Genomic DNA, 21,282 nt, shown 5'->3' on the forward strand with positions numbered 1-21,282 from the left:
GGGTTGAATCACGCGTGCGAACCAGGAATCCAGTGTTAGTTGCGCCTCGGAGAGGACGGACGGGCAGAGGGGAGAGCGCCCAAGGAAGGGATCGTCGGGGTTTCCATTTCGATGCCACCATTTTTTTAATGGAAATTTCGATGCACTCTTGCTTGTATCGGAGCAAGCTTCTCCTCTTCTCTGTTGGCCCAACCCATGTAGTGTTGGAGTGGTCCATCGCTGGAGCCCATCGGATTTATCCACCAACCGACGCCCGGAACTCCTTTTTTTTTTAATGAAGCGTAACAAGTTCACCCATAAAAAGATCCGGAGTAATTTTTTTGTTAACGCTAAAAAATAAATGTTTTTCTTTTGCGGGTGAAATACTGTATTACTCAACTCACAACATCCTTACAATCAATCATAGCTAGTTCCATAGCAACCAAAGGACGTGAACCAAACCAAGTCATGATTCTACCTTCTGAACGAGCCAATTTAAATAAAGAGGCACACCTTACCTAAGGCCTTGTACAATGGGAGGTGCTTAGGGGAGGTGCTTAGAGAAATAAATTCGATTTTCCTTAAGCACCGGTGCTTATTTGTACAGGATAGACGCTTAACTAAGCATCTCTCCTGTAGAAATAGGCACCGGTGCTTCAGAAAATCTCGGTTTATTTTTCTAAGCACCCCTCTAAGCATCTCCCATTGTACAAGGCCTAAGAGCGGACGAGCTGAGCGTGGCTTCTAGCGCAGTCTAAGGTCTTTTTTCTTAGAACCATGACTCGGGGTCTGTGCTACTTTCCTGCTGACATTACAATTAGGGTCCAACCTTAATTAATAAAGATCAATGCTTGTTTCTGATAATTTTCTCTCGAATTATTTTTTGTCATTAATTATTATTTGACGCCCACATCCGTCAAATAGTCGCCCCAATGCATGTAGCACTGGCTATCGGGCCGGTCTAGTTACTGTTTCTGTGCGGCTCTAGTTTATTGAGTTTTCTTTTCCAGTTTTTTTGTTTTTTGGATTTCCAACGGTTTTTCTCCTACTTTTTATTTTACTACTGTTCCTTTGGCTTTTGGTAGGTTTTTATTTTCATTTTTGGCTTCTTTTCCTTTTTGGTTTTTATTTTCATTTTCTTTTCCTTTTATAAATCTAATTTTTTTCATACATGCACATTTTTTAAAAACATGATAATCATTTTTAGAAACTATGATTTTTAAAATATAAATTAAACATTTTTATGTATGTTTTTTATATATGGTGATTAAAAAATACATACTGAATATTTTTAAATATATGGGGAACATATTTAATTTTTTAAATAATTATTAATTGGTTAAAAAAACTGTGCTGTAAATAAATCAAACAACTTTCTTGTGGGAAAAACCAACTAGGAAATATAAGAGGATAAAGACAAAAAGACGCTCAAGTGTGCTCGGTAGAGTGGGCATGCCCATTGCGCATCGCTTCAGGCGCAACCTCTACTATTCTTTTTTTGACGTGCAACCTCGACTATTTTACGCCAACGGGCATCAAGTAGGAGGTCCCTTTCCATATTTCCACCCTAATGACGTTATGTCCGCTACCTTGGCTAACACAACACCGGTTTAGGACTAAAACTGATTAGAGCATCTCCAGCGGTTGAGCCCCTCAGGAGGAATTTTTTTGCCGCCTGGGGGGCTGCCGGCGAAGATTTTGGCCCGGGGATAAAAAATTTCCCAACCGTGTCCACCCCCAAGCCCCACCTTGATGCGGCCGATGGCGCGGATGATCTTGCGGGTGACGAAGTTCTCGCCGCGGTGGGGGAACGCGCATGGGCTTGGTCTTGGCGGAGAGGCGTACGACCTCGAGCAGGCGGAGCGCGCCGGTGGAGAAGGTGCTCCGCCCGGCCGCGTACAGTAGTAGAAAACAGGGCTTTGGTTCGGCCAGAAAAGAGCATTAATCCCGGTTGCATTACGAACCGGGACTAATGTGAGCATTAGTCCCGGTTCGAGCGGCTAGGGCACCGTACAGGCATTACTCCCGGTTCAAATGGGACCTTTAGTCCCGGTTGGTGCCACGAACCGGGACTAAAGGGTGCGATGCCCATTAGTACCGGTTCGTGGCACCAACCGGTACTAAAGGTTACACCTTTAGTCCCGGTTCGAGCCACCAACCGGTACTAATGGGGTTTGAGCCATTAGTACCGGTTCATGGCACGAACCGGTACTAAAGGTCCCATTTTCAAACTCTACCCACCCACCCACCCCCCCGATCGCCTTTTCAGTTTTGTAAAAAGCAAAAGAAAATGATAAAAACTTCAAAAATTAAAATCCTTTCAGATGTAGTTATGTTACTACATGTACTAGTTAGGAAAATTTAAAAACTTAAATTTGGACATGTTTTGCAAAAAGTGTAGGGAAAATGTAAAACGGCTATAACTTTTGCATCCGATGTCAGAAAAAAATTATAATATATCAAAATGTTCAGCACGAAAATCCACATCCGATTTTGACAACCTACGGCTTGTTTGCAAATTTTTAGAATCCTCAAATTCTAAAAGGAAAAAAAGTTATGCTCAAATTTCTGTTTTTTTTTAAATTTTTGTTAAATCTGGTCAAACTATCGTCAAACTACTTATTCAAGAAGTATTAGTGTTACTAAATTATTATTCAAGAATATTAGTGTTACTAAAAAATTATTTCAGTTTTTCTGAATTTTGGTCAAATCTGGTCAAACTATGGTCAAACTAATTATTCAAGAAATATTAGTGTTACTAAATAATTATTTTAGTTTTTTTGAATTTTGGACAAACTGTGGTCAAACTGTGGTCAAACTACTTATTCAAGAAATATTAGTGTTACTAAATAATTATTGTTTTTTAGAACAATAGTTTCAAACTCAAACAGTGAAATGTGTGACTTCATGCTCAAGCTAAATTCCTGAGAGTTTAATAGGATTGACATGTTACTATTGTGAGGAAAACAACAAGTGCGGACTTGGAAACGAGGGAGAGTAGAACCCGGAAGTTAAGCGTGCTCAGACTGGAGTAGTGAGAGGATGGGTGACCGTCCGGGAAGTTAGATGATGAGGGGTGATTAGAGATTAGAGGTTAAATTGAGCAGTAATGAGGGGTGATTAGCGATTAGAGGTTAAAATAATTCAGAAATTTGAAAATCAAAAAAAAAATCAAAAAAATAAAAAAATCATAAAATTTCCTTTAGTACTGGTTGGTGTTACCAACCGGGACTAAAGGTGGACCTCCAGGCAGCGGCCACGTGGAGGGCCTTTAGTCCCGGTTCGTGTAAGAACCGGGACTAAAGGGGGAGGCTTTAGTAAACCGGGACTAAAGGCTATTTTTCTACTAGTGGTACACGGCGTAGAACGGGAATGCCGGCACCACCACGGACGACCCGGACCCGACATTGACGATGGCGCCCCTCCCCTTGCCCGCCATCGCTGGCACGACGGCGCGCGAGATCCGCGTGGCCGCCTCCACGTTCACCCGCACCACGCCCTCCCACACCGGGGTCTCCACCTCATAGAAGTAGGCCGTGCAAGGGTACGTCGCGCCGGTGTTGCTCTTTACTTCCCCACTTAAATCTCGGGACGAGATTTCTTGTAGTGGGGGAGATTTGTAACACCCCCAGTGTCATGCTACAGTAATCCCCTGTTAATGGTGCCATGTCATCATGTTACTGTTGCTAATCTTCACCTGATCCAAATCACAATTCTAATTCAAATCCAATTTAACGTCAAAATTCAAACTTCTCATACATGAAGTCTAAAATGTTCATCTTGTGCCATGTAATTCATAACAAATATTGGTGGTGAACCAACATTTTTGCAAAATGTCTAAGTGGCCTAAACTGGATAAACAGTGGCTAAAACAAATAGTTTAAATGCCTTTTTTTAATTATAAAAGTGGCAAACTATTTCAAAAGCCTCACAATCCTTTTTGGCAGTGCCAACTAGGGCAATGTAATTATGTGGCCAAGTCCCACATTTTACAGAATCCTTTTGGGCAGCTCAAATATTGCAAAGCTTTTCTTTTGTAAAAAAATAGGAAAAGAGCAAAAAAAAGGAGAAGCCCCCCTGCCCCACTGGGTCTTAGCCCAGCAGGCCCAGCCGGTCGAGCAACGCCTCGGGGTCGTTCCCCCTTTCACTGCTGCAGCGCCCGAGCGCGCTCCCGCCAGACCGCCTCGCCGGCGGCGCCGGAGGGGATAAGGGCAAAGCGATGGGCTCCCCTCGTCTCCCCAACCCCACTTGCCCCTCGCGCTTCCCCTTATCCTCTCGCTCTCCCCTCTCTACCTCTCCCTCTCCGTCGATCTGGAGAAGGGGCTGGCGCGGCTGTCGCCGTTAGTACCCGCGGCCACCAGCCTCCCCGACGCCCTGGAGGACATCCAACAACTGCGCCGCCTTCTTCCACGTCGACTGAGCCCGTCTGTGCGACTGGAGCTGCACTGCATCGCCGCCACGCCCTTCGTCTTCAACCTTCGGATCGTCGGCGTTCGTCACCAATTCCGGCTACCACGCGCCCTCCTTGAGCTCGCTACCACTCCCTACGGCTCCAATGTGAGCTTGCCGTCCTCTCCTCGCTCTCCCCTGACCCTCTGCCAAGCCGTAGCCGCTCCACCGCATTGCCGACCTCCGCCGCCCGCCATGGTCGCCGTCCGCGCGCCGTGCGCGCTCCCGCACCCCCGCGCGAGTCACTGGCGCCCTCCAGGGCGCGCACAGCAGCGAGCCGCAGCCCCAACCGCACGCCTAGGCCGCTCCCGCTGCGATTCGAACGGGGCCCGAGCGCCACCGCCGCTCCCCGTCGCTGCTCCGGCCAGCTCCGGCCTCCCCAGCGTTGCCTATTACCACCACTTCATGCGGCGTCGACCCGACATTTAAAAGAGCCCACCCGCGCCTCCGTTCGTGCCCCCTGTCGCCGACTCCATCCTCGCCCAACTCCAGCGACCGCAAATCTCGACGCCGGCGATGCTCCGGTCGTCCCCGACGCCGGTCGTCGTCACCATCGTGTGCGCGGCACGGGGCCGCACCCTTAGGTCCAAGCCGCAGGTCCGAAGGCCCCCTGTAGCACGGCTCCGGCCAACTCCGGCAGGGTGAAGCCATTGCCTTGGTCGCCGGAGCCACTCCGGCACCGGCCCGCCGACGTGGCCACTCCGGGGCCACCCGCTGGGTCGCTGACCATTGGTCCCTGCTGGCCCCGCCTTAACCAGTTGACCGGTCAGCTCTGCTGACTGGACCAGCCCAGCTGCTGACAAATGGGCCCCACCTCCACTAAATAGCTAAAGGATTTTAAAATAAATTAATTAGCTTAACTAGACACTGACAGGTGGGCCCAGTAGTTTTCCTAACTAAATTTAGATTAGTTTGAACTCTGTTTAACCCACTGTCTACGACAGGTGGGTCACGCATGTCAGTTTTGACCAGTCAACCGGACTGTTGACTGCTGACGTCTGCTGATGTCATATTCCTTTTCTGCTAATTTAAAATAATTTCAGAATAATGTTGAAATCTTTGAAAAATCATAGAAAATAAACCGTAGCTCGGATGAAAATGTTTTCTACATGAAAGTTGCTCAGAACGACGAGACGAATCCCAATACACGGTCCATTCATCTGTCACATGCCTCTAGCATGCTGAACATGGAACATTCCCCCTCCGGTCATCTGTCTAACACAAGTCCGGTACGGGAATACATTCCTGGTTGATTTCCCCCCTTCACCTATATCGTTCAGTACTACGTTAGGTCGACCCTAGTTCTGCTTTCCGTCTTGTTATGCTTTGTGATGCTTTGTTTGCTTTATATTTATTGTTTCTTCCCCCTCTTCTCTCCGGTAGACCCCAAGACCGATGTCGCCCCTGTGATCGACTACGTCGACGACGACCCCTCCTTGCCAGAGCAACCAGGCAAGCCCCCCCTTTGATCATCCCGATATCGCCCATTCGATTCTATCATGCTTGCATTAGATTTTGCTACTGTTATTGTTTGCTCCTATTCTGATGCATAGCCTGCTTTTGTAACCTGCTAATTGTACCCTGCCTGCTTATCCTAAAACTGCTTAGTATAGGTTGGTTAGTGATCCATCAGTGACCCCCACCTTGTCCTTGTTGCCCATGCTTCATCATTGAAGACCCGATCAACGGGATCGAAGACCAGGCCCCGGCACCGCACATCACTTTCCCCTTAGTTGCTCGACACTACTGGGTTACTATCGAGTGCCGAGGGTGAGACCTCTACAGCACTTCTGATGTTAACCCTGTAGTGTAGCTATTCGGTCGTGGTCATCGAGGGTGATTCCGCCTTAACCACTTCCGATACGACTCTGTCGTGCAACCCCTCAAGTGTGAACCTCGGGGGTGATTCCTCTTACGTTCACCTTGATGATTACATCAAGTGGAATCCATCAAGGGTGATTCCTCAGGTTTTCCTCATGGTGTTAGACACACGGTTACTATGACTTTACACTGAACCATGTTACTAAAGACGGGTCGACCCTGAGGGGTACCCGCGCGAGCTTGCTTGCGAGTGATGTGGAGTCGGGTTGACCTGGAAGGTGCCCGCGAGATAATTACGAGGTGTGGCCGGGCATTCCTAGCCCTTGCCGCAAGTCCTTGAGACGGGGCAATGGGGCAACGGGGTCACATCTTTCGTGAGTCTCTGCTTGTTACCGCGCATTCCTAATCCACTACGATTTGGGTATTTGATCCGAGGGGCCTCTGGCCTGATAGCACTAACCACCACGTGGGCATAGTATGGGCGTTCTGCGTCGTATGCATCAGCCGAAGCTTAATAGACGTCATGCGACTGAGCGGCGCGCGCCGGGTTGGACTGGTAAGCTCCTGCCTTTTTTAAAGAAGGTAGCTAGGTCTGCTCACCGGCCGCCCACGCAACGTGCAGGAGTTCCCGGGGCGATGGCCCATGACCCCTGGGGGTATAGGTTTAGTCCGGCGTGCTTGACCTCTCTATTAAGCCTAGGTCGGGTTGCGGCGTATGGTTTGGCCGAGGCCGGGCATGACCCAGGAAAGTGTGTTCGGCCGGATTTAATCAAGCGTGGTGAGTAAGTTGGTGCACCCCTGCAGGGAAGAAAACATCTATCGATAGCCTGTCCTACGGTAACGGACACTTGGAGTTGTATCCCGATCGATACAACTAGAACTGGATACTTGAGATGAGACATGGATATGAGAATTGGATTATGATTGGAACTGGATAGTATGGCTCTGGGATTGCTTTCTCGCAGGGAGTCAAGAAAGGATCTCTGGCCGAGGTTGATAACACTTCTACTACTTTACTTTATGCTATTCTACTCCCTCCGGTTGCTGCAAGATGGTGGTTTCCAGAAGATGCTAGTCTTCGATAGGCTAGGCTTTTCCCTTCTCTTTTGGCATTCTGCAGTCCAGTCCACAGATACAACCCTTTTCATTGATACCGATGCATATGTACTGTAGATCCTTGCTTGCGAGTACTTTGGATGAGTACTCACGGTTGCTTTGCTTCACCTTTCCCCCCTTTCTTCTTCTTTCCGGTTGGTGCAACCAGATGGTGGAGCCCAGGATCCAGACGACACCACCGATGACTACTACTACCCCGAGGGTGCTTACTACTACGTGGAGACCACCGACGGTCAGGAGTAGTTAGGAGGCTCCCAGGCAGGAGGCCTTGCCTTTTCGATCGTTGCTATTTTTGTGCCAACCTTCTTAAGGCAAACTTGTCTAACTTATGTCTGTACTCAGATATTGTTGCTTCCGCTGACTCTCGTGTTTTCGAGCTTATCTATTCGAGCCCTCGAGGCCTCTGGCTTGTAACATAAAGCTTGTATTATTTTAAATTTGTGTCTAGGGTTGTGTTGTGATATCTTCCCGTGAGTCCTTGATCTTGATCATACACATTTGCGTGTATGATTAGTATACGATTGAATCAAGGGTGTCACAAGTTGGTATCAGAGCCGACTGCCTGTAGGTAGCCCCCTTTCCAACTCCTTGGCCGAAGTTGAGTCTAGTCACTTAAAAAAACTTTTACTAACATGGCTGTGTGGCTTACGGGCCCACGTCGCCAATTGGGTGGTATTAGGATCTTTTTATTCCTCGTCTATACTCTGGGACTCGATCTCTCATCTATTCGGGTTAAAGATTTTACTAACTCTGACTCTAGGATCTCGTAACCACTTCTTCCCGAAGAGCCCCTTCACTACAGATGATCGCTTGCTTTGCCACAAGATTCTGCAGATACTCCTCGATGTTTCCCGAGGCCCTGTGCCCACTGCTTCGCAGTTCCTGACCATCGATAATCCCCGTGAATAACATCCTTGCCGCTTGTACATTCTTCCCCAGTTGTTCCTGTTGTTACAAGATACCCCTAATACTCTCCGTTGTTTCGAGAATCCTTTGTGCCTTCTGCTTTGCAGCTTCTTTTGCACTATGGATAATTCACTTAACCGGGGTTCGTTCATCCCCAGTTGTTCATATGCTTTCCAAAATACCTGAAAATGCTATCTGATCTTTCAAAATCCTCTCAAGCCTATTGCTCTTGATTCTCCTTGCCTGCTTGCATTAAGATTAATTCCATATGTCTAGCAATATTCTTTAAAATTCTTTGTGATTGACATTCTGTTCCTATGGATTCAGCGTGTGTGCGAATACTCGCAATCATCAATTAATCCTTGGAAATTTTCTTTCCAGCTCAGACATCCTTCCAGATATGAGCTGGTTCTTGCCCAATCCAGATTTGATCGGGTACACCTCTAAGTCTATTCAACTTACTCATCTTTTGATCAGAGCCTCTGCTTCTGATCCTTCGTCTTGAAATCATAATTTCCTTTGTACCCAAGCATCGAATCATTCAGACGTTTCTATAAGCCGATGCATTTGCATCCCCTTCTTCATCTGATTGATTACCGATACTCACATCAACTCCGTCGTGAATCGCCAGATCCATTGCTGGGTTGTTATCCGACAATGTCCTTCACATCCAAAGTCTTGTGAGTTTTTCCCTGATACATAATACCTTCGGTAAATTGTATCATCTGCTTTGACTCCGATACACTGCTTTTGAACTCGTATCTTTTGCTTTGTTGATGGTTGTATAGATTCGTAAAAATGCCCCGATGGGTTGAACTTATGCCTTCCATAATCCGTGCGAACCCGAGAGTTCTCATGAGTTTTACTCTTCTGGTACTTCGCCAGGTAAATCCTCTGCACTACAATTCTTCGAAAAACGAGGAGTGAATGAAAGGTTATGCATTGAAGAAGTGGGAGTCGACCTTGAACCTTTGTGTTCATGCCCATGGACCCGATGTAGAACTTATCGTGGAAGATGCTCGTAAAAATGATTACCCCTTGTTATAAGTTCATCTTGTATCGGTGGTTTGATCATTCATAACCGTGGTTCCGACTATAGTTTCTCCTTAATTCCATTTCCCGGACAAGTTAAAATACTTGTCTTCTGCAGATCATTTCATCTGTCAAACCTCTATTTTTGATCTACCTCGAGTATTGCCCCTTGTTATCTCGAGGATATTGTGTCATTGCACTACCTCTTGTGAATTCTCATTGGAATGATACTCCATCACATCATTCTTAGCCTGATCGGCCATATCATTATCGTGCTAATTTTAACTATGCTACCCGGTCCTTCTTCCCGGAGCACAACTTCCGACGACGAGCTAAGCTTACGTCGATCTTCCTCATCCTATCATTTCATCTCGAACAACAAGTTTGATTTCGAGCTTGTGTCGAATCCGTGGTTCTCATGGCCTTTCACTTCATCTACCCTTTTTGTTTGTTGTCGTCGCTGCTCGATGACATCTTCCTAGAATCTCCCGACAAAATTTGTCATGATCACCGTCAACACTTTGATTTGTTCAGAGATGTCAATCGAATTCATGTTGAGAAATACCATCCTTGCTCTTCGATGATTTGTGATATCATCGACGACATCCTTGACTTTCTGCCAACACAGACCTGGTTGTGTTCGGTTATTCCTTACGTTCCAAGATAATCTTGGAAATGTTCCTTTGTATCTCTTGTGATCTTTAGATCCAACCTTACTAGAAACACCAAATCAATGCTACCACGAAGCATGACTGTGGTATTCCAAATATCGGCAAAAACATTGGTAGCACATTACCAAAGGTTCTGGATCTATCATCCGGACACCGTTGTATGGGTAAAACTCATAAATTCCTTGCCCCTTTGACTAAATGGTTTAATACTTGGAGCCCTATCATGCTCTGCCTTTCCTTGGGAAAGTTATACTCCAATACTTGGGTATAAACACCTTTCCTTTCCATTGGTCTGATTATCATAATAATCACATTTTCCTTTCCATTGTTTTGTTTCACCTTTCTTGTAATCTAACTTGTCTGAGCAGAGATAATTCCCTGCTTATGTAGACACCTCGATGTACAAGCTCTGTCAGTAAGACCTTGTTACTATTGTTGATGACTTTCCGGTAGCCACCGATGGATGAGAACTTTGCATATTGGTCCGCCTCGTCTTAACGAGCAGGAAAATGGTTCTCTTCGTCCCTCGCCCTTGGTACCAACGTTGTTGCGAACATAATTGACAGTCTATGCTCTGACATGCCTTGCTATCATCGCCCTTCCTACTACTTTAACCCACAGTTCCACAGGATCGAAACCTGACTCTACCGTACACCCCTATTTCCAAAGTTATTCCTCACACTTGGCTTCATATGCTAATCACGAGCCACCTTCTTAGAGATGATCAACTCTCGTATCAAACACAATCTTATTTCCGTTGTTCTAAAACCCTTTCACCTTTTTATTAGGCATCGAACGATTGGCTGCTCGCTTGAAACTTCTTATGGTACCTTCATACTTTGCTCTCGATGTTTTATTAAGTTTCAACTCGAGAGATACTTTCACCTCATTCCCTGAATTGTTCACCAGATAATTAACCCTATAAGGGTCAGTTCTCTCGAAGTTACTCTTTACTTCCCCACTTAAATCTCGGGACGAGATTTCTTGTAGTGGGGGAGATTTGTAACAACCCCAGTGTCATGCTACAGTAATCCCCTGTTAATGGTTCCATGTCATAATGTTACTGTTGCTAATCTTCACCTGATCCAAATCACAATTCTAATTCAAATCCAATTTAACGTCAAAATTCAAACTTCTCATACATGAAGTCTAAAATGTTCATCTTGTGCCATGTAATTCATAACAAATATTGGTGGTGAACCAACATTTTTGCAAAATGTCTAAGTGGCCTAAACTGGATAAACAGTGGCTAAAACAAATAGTTTAAATGCCTTTTTTTAATTATAAAAGTGGCAAACTATTTCAAAAGCCTCACAATCCTTTTTGGCAGTGCCAACTAGGGCAATGTAATTATGTGGCCAAGTCCCACATTTTACAGAATCCTTTTGGGCAGCTCAAATATTGCAAAGCTTTTCTTTTGTAAAAAAATAGGAAAAGAGCAAAAAAAAGGAGAAGCCCCCCTGCCCCACTGGGTCCTAGCCCAGCAGGCCCAGCCGGTTGGGCAACGCCTCGCGGTCGTTCCCCCTTTCACTGCTGCAGCGACCGAGCGCCCGAGCGCGCTCCCGCCAGACCGCCTCGCCGGCGGCGCCGGAGGGGATAAGGGCAAAGCCACGGGCTCCCCTCGTCTCCCCAACCCCACTTGCCCCTCGCGCTTCCCCTTATCCTCTCGCTCTCCCCTCTCTACCTCTCCCTCTCCGTCGATCTAGAGAAGGGGCTGGCGCGGCTGTCGCCGTTAGTACCCGCGGCCACCAGCCTCCCCGACGCCCTGGAGGACATCCAACAACTGCGCCGCCTTCTTCCACGTCGACTGAGCCCGTCCATGCGACTGGAGCTGCACTGCATCGCCGCCACGCCCTTCGTCTTCAACCTTCAGATCGTCGGCGTTCGTCACCGATTCCGGCTACCACGCACCCTCCTTGAGCTCGCTACCACTCCCTACGGCTCCACTGTGAGCTCGCCCTCCTCTCCTCGCTCTCCCCTGTCCCTCTGCCAAGCCGTAGCCGCTCCACCGCATTGCCGACCTCCGCCGCCCACCATGGTCGCCGTCCGCGCGCCGTGCGCGCTCCCGCACCCCCGCGCGAGTCACTGGCGCCCGCCAGGGCGCGCACAGCACCGAGCCGCAGCCCCAACCGCACGCCTAGGCCGCTCCCGCTGCGATTCGAACGGGGCCCGAGCGCCACCGCTGCTCCCCGTCGCTGCTTCGGCCAGCTCCGGCCTCCCCAGCGTTGCCTATTACCACCACTTCACGCGGTGTCGACCCGACATTCAAAAGAGCCCACCCTCGCGTCCGTTCGTGCCCCCTGTCGCCGACTCCATCCTTGCCCAACTCTAGCGACCGCAAACCTCGACGCCGGCGATGCTCCGGTCGTCCCCGACGCCGGTCGTCGTCAACATCGTGTGCGCGGCACAGGGCCGCACCCTTAGGTCCAAGCCGCAGGTCCGAAGGCCCCCTGTAGCGCGGCTCCGGCCAACTCCGGCAGGGCGCCGCCATTGCCTTGGTCGCCGGAGCCACTCCGGCACTGGCCCGCCGACGTGGCCACTCCGGGGCCACCCGCTGGGTCGCTGACCAGTGGTCCCTGCTGGCCCCGCCTTAACTTGTTGACCGGTCAGCTCTGCTGACTGGACCAGCCCAGCTGCTGACAAATGGGCCCCACCTCCACTGAATAGCTAAAGGATTTTAAAATAAATTAATTAGCTTAACTAGACACTGACAGGTGGGCCCAGTAGTTTTACTAACTAAATTTAGATTAGTTTGAACTCTGTTTAACCCACTGTCTATGACAGATAGGTCCCGCATGTCAGTTTTGACCAGTCAACCGGACTGTTGACTGCTGACGTCACACATACGTCATGCTGATGTCATATTCCTTTTCTGTTAATTTTAAAATAATTTCAGATTAATGTTCAAATCTTTGAAAAATCATAGAAAATAAACCGTAGCTCGGATGAAAATGTTTTCTAGATGAAAGTTGCTCAGAACGACGAGATGAATCCGAATACGCGGTCCATTCATCTGTCACATGCCTCTAGCATGCTGAACATGGAACATTCCCCCTCCGGTCATCTGTCTAACACAAGTCCGATACCGGGAATACATTCCTGGTTGATTTCCCCCCTTCACCTATATCGTTCAGTACTACGTTAGGTCGACCCTAGTTCTGCTTTCCGTCTTGTTATGCTTTGTGATGCTTTGTTTGCTTTATATTTACTGTTTCTTCCCCCTCTTCTCTCCGGTAGACCCCCAGACCGATGTCGCCCCTGTGATCGACTACGTCGACAACGACCCCTCCTTGCCAGAGCAACTAGGCAAGCCCCCCCTTTGATCATCCCGATATCGCCCATTCGATTCTATCATGCTTGCATTAGATTTTGCTACTGTTATTGTTTGCTCCTATTCTGATGCATAGCCTGCTTTTGTAACCTGCTCATTGTACCCTGCCTGCTTATCTTAAAACTGCTTAGTATAGGTTGGTTAGTGATCCATCAGTGACCCCCACCTTGTCCTTGTTGCCCCTGCTTCATCATTGAAGACCCGATCAACGGGATCGAAGACCAGGCCCCGGCACCGCACATCACTTTCCCCTTAGTTGCTCGACACTACTGGGTTACTATCGAGTGCCGAGGGTGAGACCTCTACAGCACTTCTGATGTTAACCCTGTAGTGTAGCTATTCGGTCGTGGTCATCGAGGGTGATTCCGCCTTAACCACTTCCGATACGACTCTGCCGTGCAACCCCTCAAGTGTGAACCTCGGGGGTGATTCCTCTTACGTTCACCTTGATGATTACATCAAGTGGAATCCATCAAGGGTGATTCCTCAGGTTTTCCTCATGGTGTTAGACACACGGTTACTATGGTTACTATGACTTTACACTGAACCATGTTACTAAAGACGGGTCGACCCTGAGGGGTACCCGCGCGAGCTTGCTTGCGAGTGATGTGAAGTTGGGTTGACCTGGAAGGTGCCCGCGAGATAATTACGAGGTGTGGCCGGGCATTCCTAGCCCTTGCCGCAAGTCCTCGAGACGGGCAACGGGGTCACATCTTTCGTGAGTCTCTGCTTGTTACCGCGCATTCCTAATCCACTACGATTTGGATATTTGATCCGAGGGGCCTCTGGCCTGATAGCACTAACCATCACGTGGGCATTGTATGGGCGTTCTGCGTCGTATGCATCAGCCGAAGCTTAATAGACGTCATGCGACTGAGCGGCGCGCGCCGGGTTGGACTGGTAAGCTCCTGCCTTTTTTTAAGGAGGTAGCTAGGTCTGCTCACCGGCCGCCCACGCAACATGCAGGAGTTCCCGGGGCGATGGCCCATGACCCCTGTGGGCATAGGTTTAGTCCGGCGTGCTTGACCTCTCTATTAAGCCTAGGTCGGGTTGCGGCGTATTGTTTGGCCGAGGCCGGGCATGACCCAGGAAAGTGTGTCCGGCCGGAGTTAATCGAGCGTGGTGGGTAAGTTGGTGCACCCCTGCAGGGAAGAAAACATCTATCGATAGCCTATCCTACGGTAACAGACACTTGGAGTTGTATCCCGATCGATACAACTAGAACTGGATACTTGAGATGAGACATGGATATGAGAATTGGATTATGATTGGAACTGGATAGTATGGCTCTGGGATTGCTTTCTCGCAGGGAGTCAAGAAAGGATCTCTGGCCGAGGTTGATAACACTTCTACTACTTTACTTTATGCTATTCTACTCCCTCCGGTTGCTGCAAGATGGTGGTTTCCAGAAGATGCTAGTCTTCGATAGGCTAGGCTTTCCCCTTCTCTTCTGGCATTCTGCAGTCCAGTCCACAGATACAACCCTTTTCGTTGATACCGATGCATATGTACTGTAGATCCTTGCTTGCGAGTACTTTGGATGAGTACTCACGGTTGCTTTGCTTCCCTTTCCCCGCTTTCTTCTTCTTTCCGGTTGATGCAACCAGATGGTGGAGCCCAGGATCCAGACGACACCACCGATGACTACTACTACCCCGAGGGTGCTTACTACTACGTGGAGACCGCCGACGGTCAGGAGTAGTTAGGAGGCTCCCAGGCAGGAGGCCTTGCCTTTTCGATCGTTGCTGTTTTTGTGCCAACCTTCTTAAGGCAAACTTGTCTAACTTATGTCTGTACTCAGATATTGTTGCTTCCGCTGACTCTTGTGTTTTCGAGCTTATCTATTCGAGCCCTCGAGGCCTCTGGCTTGTAACATAAAGCTTGTATTATTTTAAATTTGTGTCTAGGGTTGTGTTGTGATATCTTCCCGTGAGTCCTTGATCTTGATCATACACATTTGCGTGTATGATTAGTGTACGATTGAATCGAGGGTTTCACAGCCACCATCGCCGCGCCCAGCGACAGCTCCTTCGCGTCGCCTGCGAGGTCGAACACCACGCTCTTGGACGGCGCCACATCCTTGTCCTCCTTGCTGACGCGGGACAGCTTGGCGGGGTTTCGGCCGACGAGGACAAGGTGGAGCCCCCTGCGCGCGAGCTCGAGCGCCAACGCACGGCCGATGCCGTTGGTGGCGCCGGTGACCACCGCCCACGCGCCGTATCGCAGGCCCAGATCCTTCCCCCGCCGGAGGAACGCGCGGTACAGCCACGCGAGGAAGGTCGCGGCGGATACAACAACGACGCGGAGGCCGAGGGCGAGGAAGACGAGAAAAAGATGAAGTGGGACTGCCTCACGGGAGGAGAGAGGGAGGTGGGAGGCTGAGGGTGGGCCAGCAGCGAGAAAAAGAAGCCGCCGACACGCCCAGCTGCCCCCCGGGGGGGGTTGGGTTCGGGGTGGGACTGCCGGCGTCGTTTTTCTTCAAATCCGGTTAAAAGTGACGCTTTGGGGGCGTGAGTGGGAGGATTTTTTGTTGTCGGTGCTAAAAAAGTGGTCTGAGGGGCGTTCCAGGGGCATGGGTGGAGATGCTCTTAGATCCATATGTGCAGGGGGGTTCGTGCCTGCACCTCCCCTCATTCAGGGCATGCACGCTAGCTATGGAGATTGGCAACTAAAGGAGAAGGAGCAAGGGAAAAAACAATGCAATGAGGATTGTTTGTTTCAGCTCGAGAGACCAGACTCAGCTTTGAAAAAGCTAAATCTGAAACAAACGGCTATTTCAACTCAGTGTCGGCAGCAATGTTTTAAATAGCTGGCTATATAAAAATAGCGACGGACCTCCAAATCAGCTATAGCGGAACTATAGCGGGCTATTTGTGAATGCAGCCATTTAGCGGCACCCTGCTGAAAAGGCTATAGCGGAGCTATAGCCGGCTATTTAAAACTATGGTCGGCAGTGAAGAATAGCTAACATCACATGTGTTTATCTCTCTGCCTACTCTACCTCTCCATGGTTTAAACCTTTGTAGATTCTGTTTAGTTGTTTAAATCATGGGATAGATATGTAGTTGGTTAGGTCTTGTATGTGTATATATACACAACACCCGATGAATACAATGCATGTGCAATTCTCAAAACCTACATAGTATCGGAGCCAAGAGGTTGGCGTAATTAAATCGCAACCCACTTTTGGTTCATGTTTAGACCTGAGGGAGCTGCACGTGAGGGAATGTGTTGACATATAAATGTATTGGCTAGTCTTTTCCATCAGATCGGTCTTTTGATTGCATTATCTAGAGCATGCACTTCTACAAATCTGAATCGGGTCATTCTGAACGATTTTCCTGAAGCACACCCCGATGTACTTTAGTGGCAAAGCTGATTCTGCCAGTGAAACAAATCCACAAATGCTTCGACAGTAGTTGAAGCTAAAACAAACGTGGTCTCACTCATCAGCTGAGAGACTTAGTCGTCAAGGTAAGCAAGTTGGCACACATCAATTCGGTATGTGGCCGGTAGGTGGGCCATGGCTAGGTGTAAGCACCAACATCTCTTGTAATAGAAGTCCGAAGAAACATCTCTAAACTTGCGCAGTCTGAACCTCACCGAACCCTCGCCTTCCTCACCTCAAGCCTCCTCCTCACCGCCAATCCTCTTCTCCCTCATGTATGCCACACTTCAGGCTCGTTACAAAACTATTTACTGTGAGCCGATAAAACAATCACTCAACCACGCATATCCAGAGTGCTGTAAAAACGCTTCACATCAAAAAGGAAAGAAAAATAATAATATAATTATCATCATTAGAAATCAACCAATATGTGAATAAATGGTGAACAAAGGTAAAACTCCTACCGGATGTTGAAAGATGAAAGGAATATATTTATCACGTGAACTAGTGTTAATAAGCAACAAAAAATTTGATGATTCCAAACATAAAGAACGAATGTATTAGAGTTAATTCCATTTTTACCCCCTCTTTTGTGCTTTTTCACAAGGATTACCCCATATAAGCAAAAGTCATCCATCTTACCCCATTTAACTAAATTTGTGCCAGAGTTTACCCTTTTTTTTGCACATTCTGTCAATCTTTTATTTTTTGCAGCCCGTTTCTTCCCCGCTCGATTGCACACCCGGTTCTTTCTTCGGTTCTACATCACGCAGGCCCCTTCCATGTCATTCCTCCATCTCGCTCCCTGTCTCCCTCCTCCATCGCTACTCCTCCTTGTCCTGTTATACCGCATCCGCTGCCACTAGAACATCAACCGCTTTGCATCTCTCCCGAGCCTCCTCTACGAATTGGGCGTTCTTTGCAGATGTTATGTCAACCAAAACAAATGTCTGCTTGTATTGCATCTCAATTCAAACATTTGATAGCGTACATCAATTTGCAAGTGCCTTTGCAAGTAGTGGCACCTAGCGCTACGCACAGTATGCAGTAGGGGCTAATGCGAAGCACAAAACAAAAACATGGCACACGAAGCAGACCAACCAGCAGCAGCACGCAGACAACAGACCAAGCAACAGCTAGCTTGCACCTACAGCAACTGGCAGACCAAGCAGCAGCTACCATAAGCTGCGAGTGTGGCGAGGCGGCAGCGCTAGAATAGGAGAAGGACGCCGAGTATGTCACACACACGCGCGCACGCGGCTCAGCTCAAACTCGATCACGAGCAGGTCACGCGCGCAAAATGGCTAAACTAGCATGGGCAAGGAGTCGATGGAATTGATCAATTTGATGGGTCCTAATTCCTAAACGAGGAGCAGATTAAGATAGGTCCGAGTGTATTTTTCTCCAGCGCTTGGAGCCGAACCGGATGTGCGGTCGAGGAAGTGAATAAAACTGGCTACAGACAAAGAAAAATGCCTGTAAATCATGTGGGAATCAATTGACAGAATGAGCAAAAATCTAAAGAGGGGTAAAATCTGGCATATATTTTGGTTAAATGGGGTAAGATGGATGAATTTCGCTTAAATGGGGTAATCCCTGTCAAAAAGGACGAAACGAGGGGTAAAAAATGGAATTAACTCAATGTATTATCACCTACCGCATCTCATCCTTCTCTATTCAAAGAAGTCAAAACTTTTAACTATTTGACTTCCATATATATTGTATGCAACTAATCCCGCAAACTAGTTCTGTATTGATGTTCTGTTGGCAACTTCCTTGTCCGCACGGGAAACCCTAGAGCGAAAGGCAAACATCTCCTCATATTGACGCGCTTTTACCTATCAACAAGTAACACACACAGTTATTTTAAACGTATAAGTGGAAAGACATTCAAATTCAAGCTGCTCAAACGACGTTATTAAACACAATAATGCCTTCTTCATTAACGATCATATATATGTTAGCTATGACTAGCACTCATTGTTAGCATGCTTTATTGACATATAAAATAAATACTATAAAAATACATATACCTGCAAACGGCCTCCTTTTTCTTTCTCACCCTGAATGATGGGAGAAAAGAAGATGGAGGAGAGCTCTTAAGTGATCGAGCATGGAGTTTAATCCGTGGAGAATAATTCGAGAATTACCTGGCCTTCGAGCGTGGGAACGGCATGATGAACCAAGTACTGCGCGTCTACGACACCGATCTGCTCTTCGGGGTCCTGCCAAGTTCATTCAGATGAGTAAAGGTGCAAAGAGTTGTTCTTAAAGACATACTATATGTTTCCAAACGCTGCTCAAATAATCTGATTATGCTTACATCGACGCATCTCCAGAAATTGGAGTCAAGACCCCATGCATGGACAAAGTCATTCTGCAGTCAAATCCATTCGATCTTCATTTCAGATCAGACAAGTGAAAAAATGTCAACCGTAGGAATAACTTATTTTCTTGACAAGTGCACCTGGATCATATGCCACACGCATCTCCAAGCATCCCTGGAGAAGACCGGCGCCATCACCTCCACGAACCTGCATCCATAATATACACATACATCTTAATTAATCCCATCCAATCCTACCGATCGATGATCACAAACAAAATCTTCATTTTTGAAAAGAGAAATCGCAAACCAAAATGCGTCCGGAGTGAAGAATTCAGTTCACTAACTAGAATTACCCGCTGCACGGGCGCTTGCCCACGTCTGAGCAATGCTCCCCACCTGCATCTGTCCTGTTTATGACATGATAGAGACAACAACCCAAATTCAGACTGTGCTAACATGTTGCCTGGAAATGTACTATGCATCATCATGGAAGGCATGCTTACTTGTGCATCTCGCTGCCGTTTTTCCTGGCGGTGATGTAGTAAGTCGGTGCGGGCCCCTTGGTCACGTCCAGCCCCGGCTGCGAGATCTCCAGCCCGTGCCTCCTCACGATGTCCAGATACCTGCAATCAATGCACATTCGAAACCTACCTGTTAATCATCATCATCTACAGTACATATTCAGAGCTCAGAGAAAAGCATATAGCTAGAGTACACACGGTTCCGCGGCAAAGTTGTCGACGCCGAGGTCCTCGTCCCAAACGAACACGTAGTCATAGGGCGCGACGATGCTCGGATGCAGGAACCTCTTAGCGAACCACCTTGATTGTTGTTATTTTCAGGAAAAGGCCTGAAGATTGTCAGTGCACCTGTTTTCACTTAGGACTGAAATTAGGAAAGTTTTGACAGGCAGTTAGTTATTTTACCATTTGGTCTGCTTCCTGGCGCTGACATGAGTGACCTTCTTAGACCACTCAAACTCTTGGTCCCACTCTGTAGTGCGTCCATCATAGTGGAACAGCACGATGTCGAAGTTGTCGGAGAACTACTCATTTGATGATCATGGTCAGATAACTGATGACCATAGAGTTGTACATCTTAAAATCTAGTGCTAGCTTGAGGAACCTCTTGCTAGTTCTTGTTACCTTGTGGACAGTTGCGTTGACATTGGCTCTCTCACCATACCCGACCGCGAGGGCGAGGAGGTACTTGCGGGCTGGGCTGTCCTGCGCATCGCATGATCAAACCATGAAGTAATAAGAAGAAATGAAACATGATCCCTCAGACAGAGTGAAGTGTGAAGTGCAGTCAATGTCATGCATGAATTCATTCAGATTCAGAAAAGCAACTAAACACGCAAGAAAGACCTGTTTTGGGGATCCCCAGAGCCTGCGCAGGTGAAGATCGGATTCCGAGACCACAATCCCTGGAGGCAGCCGCCTCTCCGCCCCTTCTACAGGGTTTCTTGCTGTTGCAACCTCTACAAGCTACAAACCATTGATTGATCAAGAGATCAGGCATTTAGCTGGGACGAAATACAACAGGATCATTCAGAAACTTCAGAAATGCAATGTACCGGCTCTGAACCCGTTGCATTTGGGGTGCCGGAGCTGCTGTTCCTGAACGGCGCTCCCCATAATCTGCCCAACATGGTGTTGCGACTGAAGCTGCTGCTCCAAGGGAGGATGCCACACTGAAGCTGCACGCATAGTCCGTTCAGAGCTGGTTAATGGTGGCAAAGCTGGACAGCTAGCCGTTAAAGAACTAGTAATGGCTTTTGTTTACCTTTGGTGTGATGTCCACAGGAAAGGAAACGCCGATGAAGAACCCGACCGCCGCCGCGAGCAACGTCGTTAGAACCAGGCTTGCTTTCATTTTCATCCTGGGTAGCGAACCAAGATACAAGAAAGAACATGAAAGAACCTGATTTGATTTGTCGGGTGTGTGTGGAGAAGAAGACTTGACTTGTTTAGGGGAATCGAGGAGAAGACTTTAATTAACATCGAGCCTAAGCATGCATTGAGATTTGATACTTGAGAGGGGTAAGTTTGACTTCTAGTTCTACACTGACCCAAGTGCTTACTAGTAGCTTTGTTTCGTTCGAGCAACGGAAATGTGGGCACGTGCCCCGTGATTCTGAAAATCTCTTCCACCCAACTAAAACGACACATTTTATATATTGGATGAAATGAAGGAATCGAGAAGTTTGCTGGAGGAGATCTATCAACGCGGCATTTGGTTTGAGGGCTACCAAGGGTTT

At 47.8% G+C, this 21,282-nt stretch overlaps 2 protein-coding genes across 3 annotated transcripts; both read right to left on the reverse strand.

Moving 5' to 3' along the window:
• Nucleotides 1–3,325: 3,325 nt before the first annotated feature.
• Nucleotides 3,326–16,968, reverse strand: LOC123171478 (very-long-chain 3-oxoacyl-CoA reductase 1-like). Its single transcript, XM_044588964.1, has 3 exons — nt 16,947–16,968; nt 15,267–15,683; nt 3,326–3,579 (listed from the first exon to the last, which is right to left on the reverse strand). Exons 1-3 carry the CDS (start codon nt 16,966–16,968, stop codon nt 3,326–3,328), a joined length of 693 nt encoding a protein of 230 aa, XP_044444899.1.
• A 164-nt stretch (nt 16,969–17,132) lies between these two features.
• LOC123166562 (uncharacterized) lies at nt 17,133–21,052 on the reverse strand. 2 transcript variants are annotated; one of them, XM_044584368.1, is made up of 13 exons: nt 20,808–21,052; nt 20,599–20,721; nt 20,390–20,509; nt 20,168–20,248; nt 19,949–20,067; nt 19,742–19,843; nt 19,526–19,645; nt 19,376–19,429; nt 19,161–19,227; nt 19,017–19,070; nt 18,844–18,918; nt 18,727–18,756; nt 17,133–18,531 (listed from the first exon to the last, which is right to left on the reverse strand). In XM_044584368.1, exons 1-13 carry the CDS (start codon nt 20,901–20,903, stop codon nt 18,436–18,438), a joined length of 1,137 nt encoding a protein of 378 aa, XP_044440303.1. In that variant the 5' UTR covers nt 20,904–21,052; the 3' UTR covers nt 17,133–18,435. The 2 variants fall into 2 exon arrangements, with proteins under 2 accessions (XP_044440303.1, XP_044440304.1); XM_044584369.1 differs by lacking the exon at nt 18,727–18,756.
• Between the last annotated feature and the right edge of the window lie 230 nt (nt 21,053–21,282).

The sequence above is a fragment of the Triticum aestivum genome, chromosome 7D, assembly GCF_018294505.1.
Source record: "Triticum aestivum cultivar Chinese Spring chromosome 7D, IWGSC CS RefSeq v2.1, whole genome shotgun sequence".
NCBI lineage: Eukaryota > Viridiplantae > Streptophyta > Magnoliopsida > Poales > Poaceae > Triticum > Triticum aestivum.